We start from the raw sequence: 16152 nt of genomic DNA on the forward strand, positions 1-16152 counted from the left end.
ATTTTTAAAGATTATCGGAAGTTATAATAAGCTAGTGACCGATGGACTGATCGAGCTAGTATGAATCGAACTCGAAAGCGTAGGAAGCAGAATATATATAGAAAGAGATGTGTTAAGGCCAGGGCGGTCTGATTTGGTAACCCTTTTAATGTGGTCTTGTTGGGGGCGGTGGAGCTATTTAAGTCAGTAGTCAGTAGAGACAGAGAGATTGAATGCATTTTTAAACGAGTTCATCTGCATCCTGAGGTAATACTAGTGTATTATTGCATGAATCGTAGTAATAGAGTCACATGCTGTTGAAATATGAGATGAACAAATGAGATGAAACAAGAAGATGAAAATTTAGAGTTTCAACTCAATTATATTTCTGTCGATATATTTCATGAGTTAATCAAACCTACAAAATATATATATACACAAAATATATATACAACTACTGATATATATATATATATACAAAATGAGAATTAATGTCTAGAATTACTCCAAGACAAGAGCACACAGATGTAGACTACGCAGCACACAGACGTGGACCAATTGATTTTTCAATTCACACATACATCAAATATCTTCAATACATGCACATGCAGAATGCACCTAAATTATTGTCCTATGAACATTTTTCTTCATCTCGTTTAATTTTTGTTTCATATTGAGAAAATTATCAATTAATTAGGCCGATTTTTGAACCAAAACATATCCCATGACCAGCCAAAATGGCTAAATAGGCCGGGTAACCTCCCATAATATTGCCACAGATCTATGTGATGTGACGTCCTATAGGAGAGCTTTATTAATTAGCGATGGAGACTCCATGGACAAGCTGGACGTCACTCTCCAAAAAAGAAAATGGGGATGACGATTATCAATGTAGCCTGTAATTGATCAGGTTCAATCAGTTTGAGATAACAACTTTGAGAGGCAAACAATTATACTCTTTAGCAGGAGATCGATCTATGTTTAGGAACTTGCTTTTCAAACTGTGATTTTGTAATTTGAAGTTGCATAATTGAAAAGAAATATATTTTATGACACATAGATATTATATACTCGCGTAGTGTGTCGCAAGGAGTCGCACATAATTTTTGCCGAAAAATTACGGCGTACATAATATGTATTGTAAGACGTTTATATTTAAAGGCGTGCATAATGCGTGTATGTAGAGAATTACGGCACATATTGTGTGTACTGTAAAGAATTTCTTTAATTTTTTTTGGTTGAAAGAATTACTTTAATTTATTGTATTCTAAAGTTAGATTTCGGTATTTACTAATTTCGGACGGCCTAGCACATCCCTGTTAAAAACAGGTTGGATGAAAAGCAGTCCATTTTGATGATCACTGTTGTCACAATTAATTTAAGTTTGATGTACGTACGTAGTTTAGATGTTGAAAAAGTGAGGTGTTTCAAAATGTATTTGAGAGATCTAGTAAAATATTTATGTATAATTAAATTCAACAAGTATTCCGAAGTGCCTTTATCACCATACCAGACAAAAAAAATTTTCTTTTCTCCACCATCCTCTGCCTTTCACCTAATTTCCTATAAACATATTGAACGAAATTGTTTGATGTATATATATTCATAAAAAAAAAATTGTACAATGTCCACTACTAAAACTAGAAGCCCTTATTTGGTGTCAATAATTTCACCCGAAAAAAATGTTTTGTCAGAAATACTCATGTTAGAGAGAATATAAATTGAAGTAATAACATACATAATAGTCAAAAAGTACAAGAAAAAAAATCACAAGAGATAAAAAGAGGAAGTTGAATCTATTTGCACGGGGTAAAAAATTAATATTATTAATATCGAGCAAGGATGTAGAGACCCCGATTGCAGATCCCTTAGAGCATCCGCACCCATAAATTGCATTTGCTCAAGCAAATGGTAGGGCCAGAAGCAAATTTTGCTTCAAGCAAATCGATTTCATATTTTGCTCAAGCAAATCGATTTTTTCACACACCCATTTACAATTTGTTTGAGCAATTCAATTTTGTCTTGTTGTGTAATAATTAATTTTTTTTATCAGATATATTTACAACCAATAATAATGTGCCACGTGTCATTATCGACTCGATATTATTCAAAATTTCCGATAAGATTTTCGACTAATAGATAATTGACACGTGTCACTACCACGTGTCATTGTCGCTAAAATAATTGGAGCAGATTTCCGATAAGATTTTCGACTAGTAGAGAATTGACACGTGTCACTCCTTAGCTTATAAGATGAGGAGAATACCCGTTTGGTAAAAGCATAAAGAACTTACTTATCTTAAAACGGAGAAAAATCAACTTAGATGTAAAAAAAATAAAGTATACTGGGGTTAGTAAAATTTTTACTAAAGTTTACTAGAGGTAGTAAACTTCTACTGGGGGTATTAAACTTGAAAAAGAGTATTTCTAAAGGCCATAACACACCTTAAAACGGAGAAAAATCAACTTAGATGCAAAAAATAAAGTTTACTGGGGTTAGTAAAATTTTTACTAAAGTTTACTAGAGGTAGTAAACTTCTACTGGGGGTATTAAACTTGAAAAAGAGTATTTCTAAAGGCCATAACACACCTTAAAACGGAGAAAAATCAACTTAGATGCAAAAAATAAAGTTTACTGGGGTTAGTAAAATTTTTACTAAAGTTTACTAGAGGTAGTAAACTTCTACTGGGGGTATTAAACTTGAAAAAGAGTATTTCTAAAGGCCATAACACACCTTAAAACGGAGAAAAATCAACTTAGATGCAAAAAATAAAGTTTACTGGGGTTAGTAAAATTTTTACTAAAGTTTACTAGAGGTAGTAAACTTCTACTGGGGGTATTAAACTTGAAAAAGAGTATTTCTAAAGGCCATAACACACCTTAAAACGGAGAAAAATCAACTTAGATGCAAAAAATAAAGTTTACTGGGGTTAGTAAAATTTTTACTAAAGTTTACTAGAGGTAGTAAACTTCTACTGGGGGTATTAAACTTGAAAAAGAGTATTTCTAAAGGCCATAACACACCTTAAAACGGAGAAAAATCAACTTAGATGCAAAAAATAAAGTTTACTGGGGTTAGTAAAATTTTTACTAAAGTTTACTAGAGGTAGTAAACTTCTACTGGGGGTATTAAACTTGAAAAAGAGTATTTCTAAAGGCCATAACACACCTTAAAACGGAGAAAAATCAACTTAGATGCAAAAAATAAAGTTTACTGGGGTTAGTAAAATTTTTACTAAAGTTTACTAGAGGTAGTAAACTTCTACTGGGGGTATTAAACTTGAAAAAGAGTATTTCTAAAGGCCATAACACACCTTAAAACGGAGAAAAATCAACTTAGATGCAAAAAATAAAGTTTACTGGGGTTAGTAAAATTTTTACTAAAGTTTACTAGAGGTAGTAAACTTCTACTGGGGGTATTAAACTTGAAAAAGAGTATTTCTAAAGGCCATAACACACCTTAAAACGGAGAAAAATCAACTTAGATGCAAAAAATAAAGTTTACTGGGGTTAGTAAAATTTTTACTAAAGTTTACTAGAGGTAGTAAACTTCTACTGGGGGTATTGGCCAATCTGCTTGACACGTGGCAGCCATTCATTGGCTCGATTTTTTTTTTGGCGCGTGCGTTGCACGCGCCTAACATAAAAAAAATTCGCCCGCGCCTGACGTCACCCACGGGCGGTGGGCTCCGCCAGGCGATCGAGCAAACGCCGGAGCAAAATTTGCTCGAGCGATCGGACGAGCACCGCGGCTGGGTTGACTGGGCGAGCAGCTCGCCTCCTCCTGCTCGCCGGTGCGAGCCTCCCCTTCTCCTGCTCGAGCTCCTCCGGCTGGTCCCTCCTCCTGCTCGAGCACGCCGGCAAAATTGCTCGCCGCTGCGGATGCTCTTAGAATCAAGAAGATGTTCCAAAAGCTAAAGAAAGTGATTGAAGTAACGTTACTAATGTATAATCGCTATCAATCCCTATCATGTACTTATCTTGTAATGTATAACCAAGTACAGAAAATCAATTTGACACTTCATATATATTTGCTGCAGCGAGTGCCATATTGCAACATTAACAACGTTGGATTTGTATGGTCCGTCCCATCATCAACAGTTTCTAGCTACTTTGAATTCGACTTCTCTTGGCTTGGTTCCTCCTCTTTAATATACTATGTTTTGTTAACTGGGTTGATTTAGAGCATCTCCGGCCAAATCAGCTCAACGACACAATTAGAGCATTTTCAACAAGTTATGTATTTGGAGAAAAATACGATTTTGGATAAAAATTGTTCAATTTTCATTCTAGCAGTCTTATTTTCTAAAATAGATAAATAAATAAAAGAAAAGATATAGAGAATTATATTTATATGATTTGGCAAAATTTTGTATAATCAAATATTAAATACATGCATTTTCTACAACAACTTAAACTTACATTACAACCAATAAAAAAACTGAATAATTTATTTCAAGTCAACAATATAAAAATATGAAATACTTTATAGTTATAATAAATAAATTAAATAAACTATTTTATTGTTGTAATAAATACATAAATCTGCAAAATAAAGAAATTATTGAAGTTTGAGCATAATTATTTTAAAAGATTTTGATGTTTACTTCTCTGTTTGGAAAAAAATATAGAGGAATTGTTGGAGATTCTCTAACCCCTCAACTCCAACTGATTAATTGTGCACATGTGAAATTTGACTATATTTCTTCTCCGGTCAAATTTGCCTAAAACTAGGGAATGAGTCAAATATTCATTGGAAACCTCTTTAGTCAGAAATAGCAATGCCACCTCATATATTAAATTTTGAATTTGTAGAAAATATTACCTAATTGATTGGAGCTTCTTCTAGCCAGTGGCGGACCCATAACTAAGTTGGGCAAAATTTAGTCTAAAGAAAATTAATATAACAGTGATATTAAGCACGTAAATACTCTTTTTGAAGTAATGAAATACCCTTACTCATCTTTGTTACTATTATTTATCGATCACCCGGAATTTGAATCTTACACTATGTTCGACACTTATATTTCAATTAATTAAGTGATGTGGAGTACAATTAAATTTCTAAGGAGGGAATGAGCGCCATGCTCTTTTTGTTACTATGCAAATTAAAAGAGAGAGGTCTATTACAATAATTTGCTTTAATGGCCCATTAATTGACTATGTTTATATTATTCATTTTTAGAAGTCAATTATTAAGCTTTTTACCTTTCTAATTAATGTCGAATTGGTCATTAATTTCCTTACTTCTTCCTAATTAACCATGACAATCTAAGTAGCGTTTAAAATATTTTTTAGCATTCTGCATTTATGGAGAATGAATCTTCTTCCTCAGATTTTCTGCCCTATTTAGGGTATATATGCAACTAATAATCCAAAAGTTCTTATATACTCATAATTTTGATATTCGGCCATGTTGACATCAATTTCGACAATTAAATTATTATTTTTAATAACAGTTAACAGTTCTTATAATGTCAACATGTTAAAGTACCAATGTTTTGAGTATGTGTTTTGAGTACGTAAGACGTTGCCCTAATAATATGGGCAAAAGCTAATGAAACCATGATTATATGAAGTTTGAGGTTGGGCAAATGCACAAGCTCGCCCATATGTAGATCCGCCACTGCTTCTAACAGTCACGATGGCTACAACTAAAACATACGTTCGTCGTACTTAATTAAGAAGCAAAACCGATGTTTTACCCCAGGTGCCTGCTTGATCCGGCCTGGTTTCTTCTGTCATGTCATTTCTAGTTTAATTTTGTGTCACGGTTTGCTTACACTCTTTGATTTTTTTCATTGGCCAACTAGAAATATGATTGGGTTTTGGACATTTTAGCAAGAATGCATTTAAGTGCCACAAATTGTATGAGAGCTAGCATCACAGTTATTTTTATATGATAGACCTGATCTAAAATAGAGGAGCTAGAAGCCAGCTCGATATTGGAGTAACAGACTAACAGTTGTGACTTGTGAGTTTAGCTGGGAAGTCGATCTTTTCAATAAGAAAACATGCAACACAAGTTGGCCAAACTTCCATGGAAGAGTAATCAATAGTTGTGAATTTAGTTGGGACTAGTATCTGATGAGTTTGATGTACAGTAGCAGTTGAGCACACCTGATCGACTTTTGTTGCCTTCAATTAATATATCTCAATTTTCCCATTTTAATTCATACGTAATGTATTGATCGGGTAGTAACACTGGTAATAATTTGCAAGTTCTGTTTATGTATGTGCCTACCATTTGAATGGTTAACCTCAGAGTGAAGGAGCTGGTTTAAGTAAAATCAGTCTCTATATATATATATATATATATATATATATATATAATCGGGTGATCAAGTCGATTCCATTATCCCTTATTATAAGTTCATTCCATATACCCGACGAGACTGTAACAGTATATTCTAACATGAGAAAAGGGAATTCGAGCCTAGCTAAATCCTAAATAGGAACAATATAAACTTATGACCCTGTGGTTTAGGGTTTAGGCGTAATCAGACCTGCTAGCTTTGTACATATCTTTCATTATTTAATATGAGATCGACCTTTTCACCTCATCTATTTTGGCTAGCATCAATTGAATTTAGAAATCAGTTTGATTATCCGGTAATTCTGATACGCATGCCTGATACATAGAAATAATAATCTGATTAACACTCTTATCCTTGTGTCATATATTCCATACATCGCGCGCTATCGAAGTTTCACTATGAAATTAAAAAGTGAAGTTCTAAGTTTGGTACACTTTTCGGTCAAAGTTTTTCACCATAAGCAATTCAATATTTAGTTATGTTATTCAAGATCATCTATACAAAATTTCATCCAATTCGGACATCGTTAAGATATTGAAATTAGATTAAATCAATGAATGAATTAAAATTGTTCAATATAAATCATTCATGTAAATCTCAATTTTAAAACCTCAAACCATTGTCGAATTAGATGAAACTTTGTAGAGATGATTTTTAATATCATATCTAAATACTGAATCATTTGTGATGAAAAAATTTGACCAAAAAGTGTGCCAAAATTAGAACTTCACTATATAATTTTAGAGTGAAATTTCAGTACGGATAATACGTGACTATATATATATATATTCATGCAATACTAATTAGTCTAGCTACGCCGGGAATCATGTGAAAGATGTTGGTGGCCGGTTTGGTGCTCTTTGAATGAGTTTAAGAGATTCATCTGATAATATTGCATATTTACATTATATGACCCTTTGTCATTCATTTCTTCTGAAGACTAGCTACTCGAACATGGTCCAAAATGACTTGACGATCAACGATGTCAAAAGTTATATCCTCCATGGCCGGTGATTGGTGAAGAAGTAAATTATATCTACATTTCCAACTCAGGGGTTTTGTTCGATCGGTTAGCTAGGTTAAATCTAGGGCTTGTCAAGCCCCGCGGAGCCGGATCTTAGTATATTTAGATAAGTAACGGGTCAATCCGAGTATTTTCATAAATATGAAGATCCAAACCCACCCGTCTAAAGTAAGCCTTGCATGCTTGTATTAAAAAAACATAATACTCTTATTTAAGAGTTTGAAACAATAAAAGAATTATTGGAAAACATTATAAAAAAAAGTCACAAATAAATTCTAGTTTCGAAATATTGTCGATCGACACCACTAGATGTGATCGATATATATATTTAGGGACCATGTAAAAATTTTATCCGTTTTGAACGTGGTTTGACAATCCGTACCCTACAAATAACTAAAAAAGAAGCGTTTTAACATATTAAAACCCTATTGACTGGGATTTGTTAAATGATTTCCTCGTTGCGACCGCACATGATCGGTGAAAGAAATTAGATGATTTCAAATATGTAAACAGTTTTCGGCATTCACATCTTGATAATGGATCATCTCTTAGGGCATATTAGTGGAGTGTACAAATTTTGGAGATTTTGAAATTTATTTCTTTATTTTAAAGAAAATATGAAGCAGCTGTTCGAGATGCTCTAAGATCGATATAATATAGCACGTGCCGTGAGAGAAGGGTTTTAGACTTTTAGTAAATACTAGTCTTGCTTCACACATGCAGCCTCATAATGTTAACAACATAAATGCTAATTGACACATGCAAAGCAGGTGTTAAGTGACTTGTAGAAATTAAGGAAAGAAGTCAAAGAACGCTATCAACTAAATAATTAATGTTTGATATTTACTTAAGTTTTTAGAAGCTAAATTGACATTGCATCGTTACTCAATTAGAGATCCCCAACATGTAATGCCCTTACATAGAATGATAAAAATATGGAATGAGCTAACAATCCAAAAATACATGGTCGGATCCACAATATTGAACCTTAGGCCTTCATCATCTATGATGTAGATCAAAGTCTCAAACACATAACTTCCCAAAAAAAAAAAAGTCGTCGCGTTACGGCCCTTACCGCCTCGCCGAACACACCCCCAATATTGAACCTCAAGCCAACGACAATCTGGTTGTCCATATATCATCGTAATTATTATTTATATTGTCGTTTCTTCTTAAGAAAAATCGAAATTATTATTAGGAGTTAGGAAAACCTGAATTTGCCATATGAACCAAATTTGAGTCACACTTGTCACATCTTCTCTCCTCAGAAGAAACCGGAACCCGAAAACTTCGAAAACGTCAAATCAACATAAAATATAGTACAACTAAATTGACCCATTTGCCCTCGAATTTGCTCCCTCTCTCTCTCTCGCTGGCTCTTATTTATGGGTTCGATTTTTCCATTTTTTAAAGATTTACTCGGATGCCACTCTCTCTCTCTCTCTCTCTCTCTCTCTCTCTCTCAAAATAAGAGTGGTCTTTGGTTGTTGTGGGGGAACATGGAGGACGACCCAGAACACAGGGCTTCATCAATGCACTCTGCATTTTCAGGTTCTTAATTTCTCTTCGTTTTAATCCTTGTCATAAATTCGTGGTGGGTTTTCTCTTCCGCAATTGATTCTGCTGATTTACGACATTGTCACTGATTATGTTTTGTTTTGTTTTGTTTTTTGTTAACTGTTTCGCATCTTTGTTTTGTCTCCATTTGTTTCTTCTGTGATTGCATTATAACCCCATGTTTTATTTGACAAGTGTCTTAATCCTGTGATTCACAATGTGGGGATGTTCCAAGTGACTGAGAATTTCTGGGTTTGTTTTTGTTTGTTTTGATAATGTATATCATGTTGATGTTGGGAATTCGGGTTATCTGTATCTGGGTTTTGGGTTTTTGTGGGTCATTCAATAGAGTGAGGCATTGTTGTATTGGTTATGGTTTATACGCAAACGCAATGTAAGAGAGTAAGGTGAGTAGGTGACTGGTGGTAACTTCCAGCATTGTGTATTGGGAATTTTTAGATCATGAAGCTTTTGAGAGACAAGACTGATTTATGGTAACTGTTGCTCTCTCGGTGAATGATAACTCGTTTGTGGGATGATGATTTGATTACAGTAAGGTCTGTTTCTTCGACTAGCGTGTTGAAAATTTGTAGTGATGAAGTTTAAGCTCATATGGGAGGGGTGGCAATTTCAGTTTTCAACTTACCAAATATAAAAATATGTACTGTATATTGAGGCATTCACACGAACATATATGTGTCTTCTTTGGTAGGAAGAAACAACATATTCATGGGATTTTGTTGATCTATTTACGCACTATCAAAACTGTTTTACTCCTGCACTTGGTGTGTGTGAGCAGGCGTGTGAGACTTTGTAGTTTAATATCTGTGGTTCAGGTTATCAGTACCTGGTTAATTTCTTTTGCCTCCTTTATATGAAAACATCTCTACAAGTGTAGTATGGTGGAGAATTTTACCAAGAACAAAGGGCATATCTCAGGTTCAAGCCTGGCTCATGGTCCAAAGAATTCGGAATTACATATGAGACGAAATATGAAAAGATATTATGTCATTGAAATTAACTACATGATCTAGAAGAGAACGGCTAGAGGAAACCTAAGAGTCATTATAATGAGGTCTTTCTTGGTAGACTTGCATGAGCCTTATACTTGGCTATTTGTCATGGCATGGATCTTTCAGAGTTTTCATGCTCTTTTATGGTCTGTGTTTGTTGCTTAATATGAAAGCTACGAGGAATATTGCATATTTTCCTGTATTTCAAGAGTTTCCTATGATTGTGTTCAACTTCTATGTCTTTATATACTTGGAAGACCTCCCAAATTCAGTTCTTTATTGTTCGTTTATATTCCACAGGTTTTGTTCTTGACCCTGAAAAATGTAGCAGGCTAAGTTTGGGGGAGAAGAGGGAGCTAGTCCATGAGATTGCCCAATGGTCAGAAGAAGCTTCAGAAATGCTTAGTTCCTTTAGCCGTAAGGAGCTTATTGATATGATCTGTGCTGAACTAGGCGAGGAAAGGAAGTACAGAGGATATGCGAAATCTAGACTGATAAAACGCCTGCTAAAGTCGGTTTCTGAGAAATCAAACAGTAATATCAACAGTAATACTGCATTTTCTCCAGCCAAAGTAGAAATTGGAAAGAAAAGGAAACAGAGCACTGAAGCTTCCTTTCAGCCATTCACTGACAGAGGTTGTGTTTCCATGGTGACGAGTAAAGTAGAACATGTTAAATTTCAAATTTGTAAAAATGCAGCATGCAGAGCTCCCTTAAGTTCAGAGCAAATTTTTTGCAAGAGATGCTCTTGCTGTATTTGCCATCGTTTTGATGATAACAAGGATCCTAGTCTATGGTTGACCTGTGACGCTAATACTGTTGATGAGAATGGTCCGTGTGGAATATCATGCCATTTGGAATGTGCTCTCAAACATAAACGAGCTGGGATTATGAAGAATGGTTGCTGTTCCCAATTGGATGGAAACTTTTACTGCATTGCTTGTGGGAAGGTCAATGATTTAATGAGGTAATATTTTTTTAGAACATGCAAATGCTTAAATCTCAATTGCATATTTTTTAGATTTATAGGCAACGGATCAAGTGGTAGAAATTCTGTATGACAGGGTCAGTTCAGAGCATATTCAGTTTGTGTCTCTGTGAACACATGCATATAGATAGGTCCATGTACTGCAATATTTGTTTCACATCTATTAGCAATTCAAATTTAGAATCTCTACAAGCTACTGAAACATCTCTAAGATAGATATCCTAAGTAGGATCATATACGCCCAACTTAGCCATCTTAGAATTCATGATGATGCCCAAAATGCATACCCAAGATTGTCTAACAAGGAATCTCCATTTTGGGTAGGTTAAGGTGTTACAAACTTTGGTTTGTATTTGATTGGTGGAACTGAGGAAATGAAAGTAAATTTGGCGAATTTATATTGATGGATGTTTGTTTGACCTTAGTTGATCATAGGAATGACATCCCAGAATTTAACTTGAAATATTGTCTGTAGCTACAAATGGGGAGCTTTAGGTTATGTAATGTCTTTGAAACAATTTAAAAAGAAGCATCTAAGTTATATCAACCTTTCTTAGAATTGAAATAATCCATGGTTTGATTTTTTTAATCTTTCGTTAATGATAAGTTTTTGGTGAAGCAATCAGTTTCAATGTCAAACAACCTACCAAACTTAAGCTGGTCTTAGCACCAAGATAGCATGTGGCTAATTGGATAGTTGGCTTTGTGTAGAACATGGAGAAAACAATTAGTGATAGCCAGGGAAGCTAGAAGAGTTGATGTACTGTGTTTACGACTTTCTCTATCCCACAGAATTCTTTTGCATACGAAGAAATTCCAGAAACTGCAAAATACTGTTGAAACTGCCATAAAAAGACTGAATGATGAAGTCGGTCCACTAGAACAGGTTTGTGGAAAGATGGCACGTGGAATAGTTAACCGACTGTCTTGTGGAGCTGATATTCAGAAACTGTGCATATCTGCAGTTGAGTCCCTTGACTCGATGTCTTCTGATCATTGTTCTGTCCATTTGGGAAAGAAAGAACTAGCAAGTAAGTCTTTTATCATGTTTCTGTTTCTACGCATTTTTGCGTATATTCAAATGATCAAATTATGTACATCTGTAGCTTGTAGGTTGGCCACAGCACTAACAATTTAATTCAGTTACAGCTGACCACTGTATAGATCCAAATAACTGTTTGGTAGCATAACCACAGTCAGTTTAGCAACTAATTTAGATAGGGTGAAGTACATTGGGATTTAGTTTGAGTCTCCACATGCTGTCAAAGAAAATGATTTGTAGGCTCCAATTTCAGTTACATGTCTTTGTTGGCTTTGTTGCTCATTAAATTCTATTCCACCAGCTTGCTGCATCCAGTTTGAAGAGTCGTCCCCTTCTTCCGTCATTGTTGTGCTAGAATATGAGGATCGTCTTTTTAACAATTTCTTGGGCTGCCGGCTGTGGCATCGCAAGTCTGATGAGAAGGATTATCCGGACCAACCTTCTTTCATTGTTTTAAGGCCAGAGAAGAAATTTGCTATTGCTGATCTACAACCTGCTACTGAATATTTCTGCAAGGTTTCTTTGTTTAGCAACACAGAAACTTTCGGTGTTTGGGAGGCTAAATGGATGACGCCTGCAGGGTATGATAGCTCTGTTGCATTACAGAAACAGACAAGGGAAGAGAATACGGTAATTGGTCAGATTCTTTCCCAAGCAGAATCTACAAATTCTACTGACATCAATGGGGATCATCCTGTGAAGTTTCCATCATCAAATGGAAACTGCTTCATTGATCAAAGAAGCTATCTTTCCATTGACAAGAATCAGAAGAAAGAGCTCTACCCACCGCCTCGTTCAATGGGAACAGCTTCGTTGATAAAAGAAACTCTCTCTCCATTGACACCTAGCAAATCCAATGGAATACGCAAAGCTCCAAGCCTCAAATGTTCAAAGCGCTTGGACGAAAGTGATTATGAATACTCAGTGCAGGCAATCAAATGGTTAGAGCATGAGGGGCACATAGATGAAGATTTCAGAGTCAAGTTCCTCACTTGGTTCAGCCTCAAAGCAACTATGCAAGAGCGAAGAGTTGTCAGAGTGTATGTGGACACTTTCATTGATGATCCATCAAGCTTGGCTAGGCAGCTGATCCATACCTTTTTGGAAGAGATTTGTTTTCGGCCAAAAGAATACCAGTTTATGAACATAGGCCTTGCACAAGGTTGTGCCATCAAATTTTGAATAGGGGAATTCGTTTTATTCAGAAAATTAGTGGATAGGACATGATTTAGAAATGTAACTTTTCTCAGACAAAAACATGGTTATCCTCTTAACTGATCATAGAAAAGAGTTGGTTTTTGATTTTCATTTGTCCTGGTTAAGGTTTCGAAGTTAAATTGCGCATTACCATCAAGTTCTCTCTGATTATTTTTACAATATTCAAAAAGAATGCAAACTGTTTTCAGACCCCAACTACCGTCCATAAAACAGCATCAAGTCGTAAGCGCAAACACCACATTATTCAGAATATAGGAACCAGTTTCCCTTAACTTCTAAGGTAGCAAATGCGCAACTAGGTTTTACCAGTACAATGTTAAGCATAAAAGAGAAAACTGAGAACACAAACTGCCCATTCATTACAACCTCGACTGAAAAAGCATGCCATCTAAAATACTAGCACGCCATGTTACAACAAGTTCCAGAAGCTAGCAGTTAGTTCTCTAAGCAAAAATTACAAGCCTCCTGGTCCATCAAATGATCCATTCACTTGTCCACAACAAGGTGAGAAATCTGATCCTGTGGGAGAGTGGATTGCAGTATATCCTGTGGCTAGTTTTGCATTTGTTCAGCCCTTCTGAGAGGTGCATTCTAGCGTTCCTGGAACTCAGGGTCAACTGCTATGATTTTGGTGCCTCATCAATAGTTTCTTTGAATGAGGCAGCCAAGAATTCTGCCAAGTTTGGCTGTGGAGTGGACTTGTTTGAATATTCTGAAATGCTTGCTTTATTTTTGTTGCCATTGGAGGGAGTATCTAAAAACTTCTGGATAAGAGGTGGTGAAGCAGTCCATGTAACAGGTGCCAAACCTTTCCATGGATCTTCAACCATGGAAGCATTGTAGAAGCGTTTTGGATCGAATGGACGATCATGAGAATGCAGCTCACGTCCACCTCTATCTGATCCTGAACCATGGCGTCCCCTACCTCTACCTGAACTTGAACTAGGACTATGACTACCTCCATGTACTCCATAAGGGATTTGACCATGACTGACCAAGTGTCCCCTACCTTGCAGACTATGGGAACTATATCCAGCACTTGCAGGGGGTCCATAGCCGGGGCTTCCTGGTGGCCTAAATCCCGGGCTTCCTGGTGGTCGAAATCCAGGGCTTCCCGGTGGTCGAAATCCAGGGCTTCCCGGTGGTCGAAATGCAGGGCTTCCCAGTGGCCTGAATCCGGGGCTTCCTGGTGGCCCAGACCCCCGGTTTCCTAGTGGCCCAAATCCAGGGTTTCGTGGGGGTCTGTAGCCGGGGCTTCCTGGTGGTTCGTATCCCGGGCTACCTGGTGGTCTGTATCCAGGGCTAGGAAATCTGCTTGACAGATCAGAAGGGAAATTATAACTTGCCTGACCTTCAGCTCCATTCCAGACATCAGGTGGATTTCCATGATGCATGGCAAGAGGTCTCACCATTCCTGCAGGAGTTCTTTGGGGAACAAAGTTTTGTTGGTACATTCTCTGGTCTGGTGTGTAATGGCTCTGAAACTGATGAGAGGGAGGAGGCATTTCAGGATTCCTTGGTCTTCCTGAATCATCACTCAGAAAACCAAAATCAAGAGAATGCAAGAGTTAAAAGAACGAAAATGATAAAAGGACAGGTGACAAAGGGGAACTCTCAAGTGGTGAATACTTTGGCATGAAGCATTGCAAGCATGCATCAAATACTACAATATGACGCTTATTCTGTATAAAGGCACTTGCAAGGAAACCATATTCGAGCAAGCACATAATGACACAAGCCCTCTTATCGAAATCAAATGAGAAAGCCGAACACAAAACGTTTTCAACAAAGTGCAGTACCTAAATTAGGTGGAGGAAACCTTGGCATAGGAAGACCACTAGCATCTGAATGCTTGAAACTAGTCGATGCAATCTGATCACCAACTTTACACCGTTTAGTGTCTGTAGAGAAGCCTGCCATAGGGTCGGTATAAAAACCAAACCTAGAAGGAGAGCAGGGCTCCTCCTGCACCACATTACCATCAGCCAGTGGATTAGAAAGGAATCCCGGTACATCTGCAGTTGTATCATTGTGAGAAGATTCAGCTTCCAGGCGCATTGCTTTAAGTCGTTCCCTTCTATTCTCCGATGTCTCCATCTAACCTGAATATTAAACCATGAACAAAGTATATGTACTTATCAATTCCAAATCATCTCATTTTCTATCGAATCAAGCCAAACTAATCATATAATTCTTGTATTAAAAGGGGGAACTCTAACACTAACAATGGATTAACTTGAAATTAAAAACCCCAAAACCCTCATCAATATCTTCATCCAAAGATTCCAACTTTCCACATTCAACTGTAAAATCCGACAACCAAGTATATACCCTATTCATAAAATTCGAGACCTGACTCATTCCCTCTGTTCATAAGCTTGATTCACATGACCCCCAAAACCCTAAATACGGAAATCGTTACAAATTAATAGTAAAAGTAACGAATTATCAATAAGAACACAACAGTAAAAAAAGTAGAAGCGAGAAATTACAAAAACTGGCATCCGAAGATTGCAGCAAAATCAGTATCGGAATAGAGAAAGAAAACAGAATCGTAATCTTGAATCTGAAAGTTAAATTTGTAATGGATAAGAGAGGGAGTAGAGAGTGACCTGAAGAGTTTGCGACTGATGGATTTCGAGGCCAAGTAGTTGAGCTTGATCGTCGTTGGGTTTAGAGAGAGAGAGAGAGAGAGAGAGAGAGAGAGAGAGAGATTATTTCCGCAAAATCAGAAAGTTTGAAGTGTTGGGTTGGGAGGACGACGTCTCGTTGAGAAAGGATATGTGTTGGGCCGGGTCGAAGGTCCATCAGATTTGGTTTGATGCACGTTGTAAACCCAACAAAACGAAGCACTTACAAGTTACAGGGATATAGAAAAGTGGGATAGAAATGAGAAATTAACTAAGGACATAAACTGCAATATAGTGGTCAATGTTACAAGGAAACTAGATTGCCTTATATAGTAGTAGGTAAACCCTAAAGACCCGTTTAAGAGAATCTGAGTCCACAACCC

The 16152-nt window shown here is 36.4% G+C and overlaps 2 protein-coding genes across 3 annotated transcripts; one reads left to right on the forward strand and one right to left on the reverse strand.

The window, feature by feature from the left end:
* The first annotated feature begins 8820 nt into the window (after window positions 1–8820).
* LOC126796398 (VIN3-like protein 2) lies at window positions 8821–13112 on the forward strand. Its single transcript, XM_050523225.1, has 4 exons — window positions 8821–8872; window positions 10192–10858; window positions 11591–11910; window positions 12223–13112. The coding sequence occupies exons 1-4, from the start codon at window positions 8821–8823 to the stop codon at window positions 13101–13103; spliced, it is 1920 nt and encodes a 639-aa protein (XP_050379182.1). The 3' UTR covers window positions 13104–13112.
* A 267-nt stretch (window positions 13113–13379) lies between these two features.
* Window positions 13380–15853, reverse strand: LOC126796406 (protein SICKLE). Of its 2 annotated transcripts, XM_050523234.1 has the most exons (3): window positions 15752–15853; window positions 14939–15241; window positions 13380–14664 (listed from the first exon to the last, which is right to left on the reverse strand). In XM_050523234.1, the coding sequence occupies exons 2-3, from the start codon at window positions 15234–15236 to the stop codon at window positions 13760–13762; spliced, it is 1203 nt and encodes a 400-aa protein (XP_050379191.1). In that variant the 5' UTR covers window positions 15237–15241; window positions 15752–15853; the 3' UTR covers window positions 13380–13759. The 2 variants fall into 2 exon arrangements, with proteins under 2 accessions (XP_050379191.1, XP_050379190.1); XM_050523233.1 differs by lacking the exon at window positions 15752–15853 and having other exon boundaries at window positions 14939–15257.
* Window positions 15854–16152: the final 299 nt, after the last annotated feature.

The sequence above is a fragment of the Argentina anserina genome, chromosome 5, assembly GCF_933775445.1.
Source record: "Argentina anserina chromosome 5, drPotAnse1.1, whole genome shotgun sequence".
Taxonomy (NCBI): domain Eukaryota; kingdom Viridiplantae; phylum Streptophyta; class Magnoliopsida; order Rosales; family Rosaceae; genus Argentina; species Argentina anserina.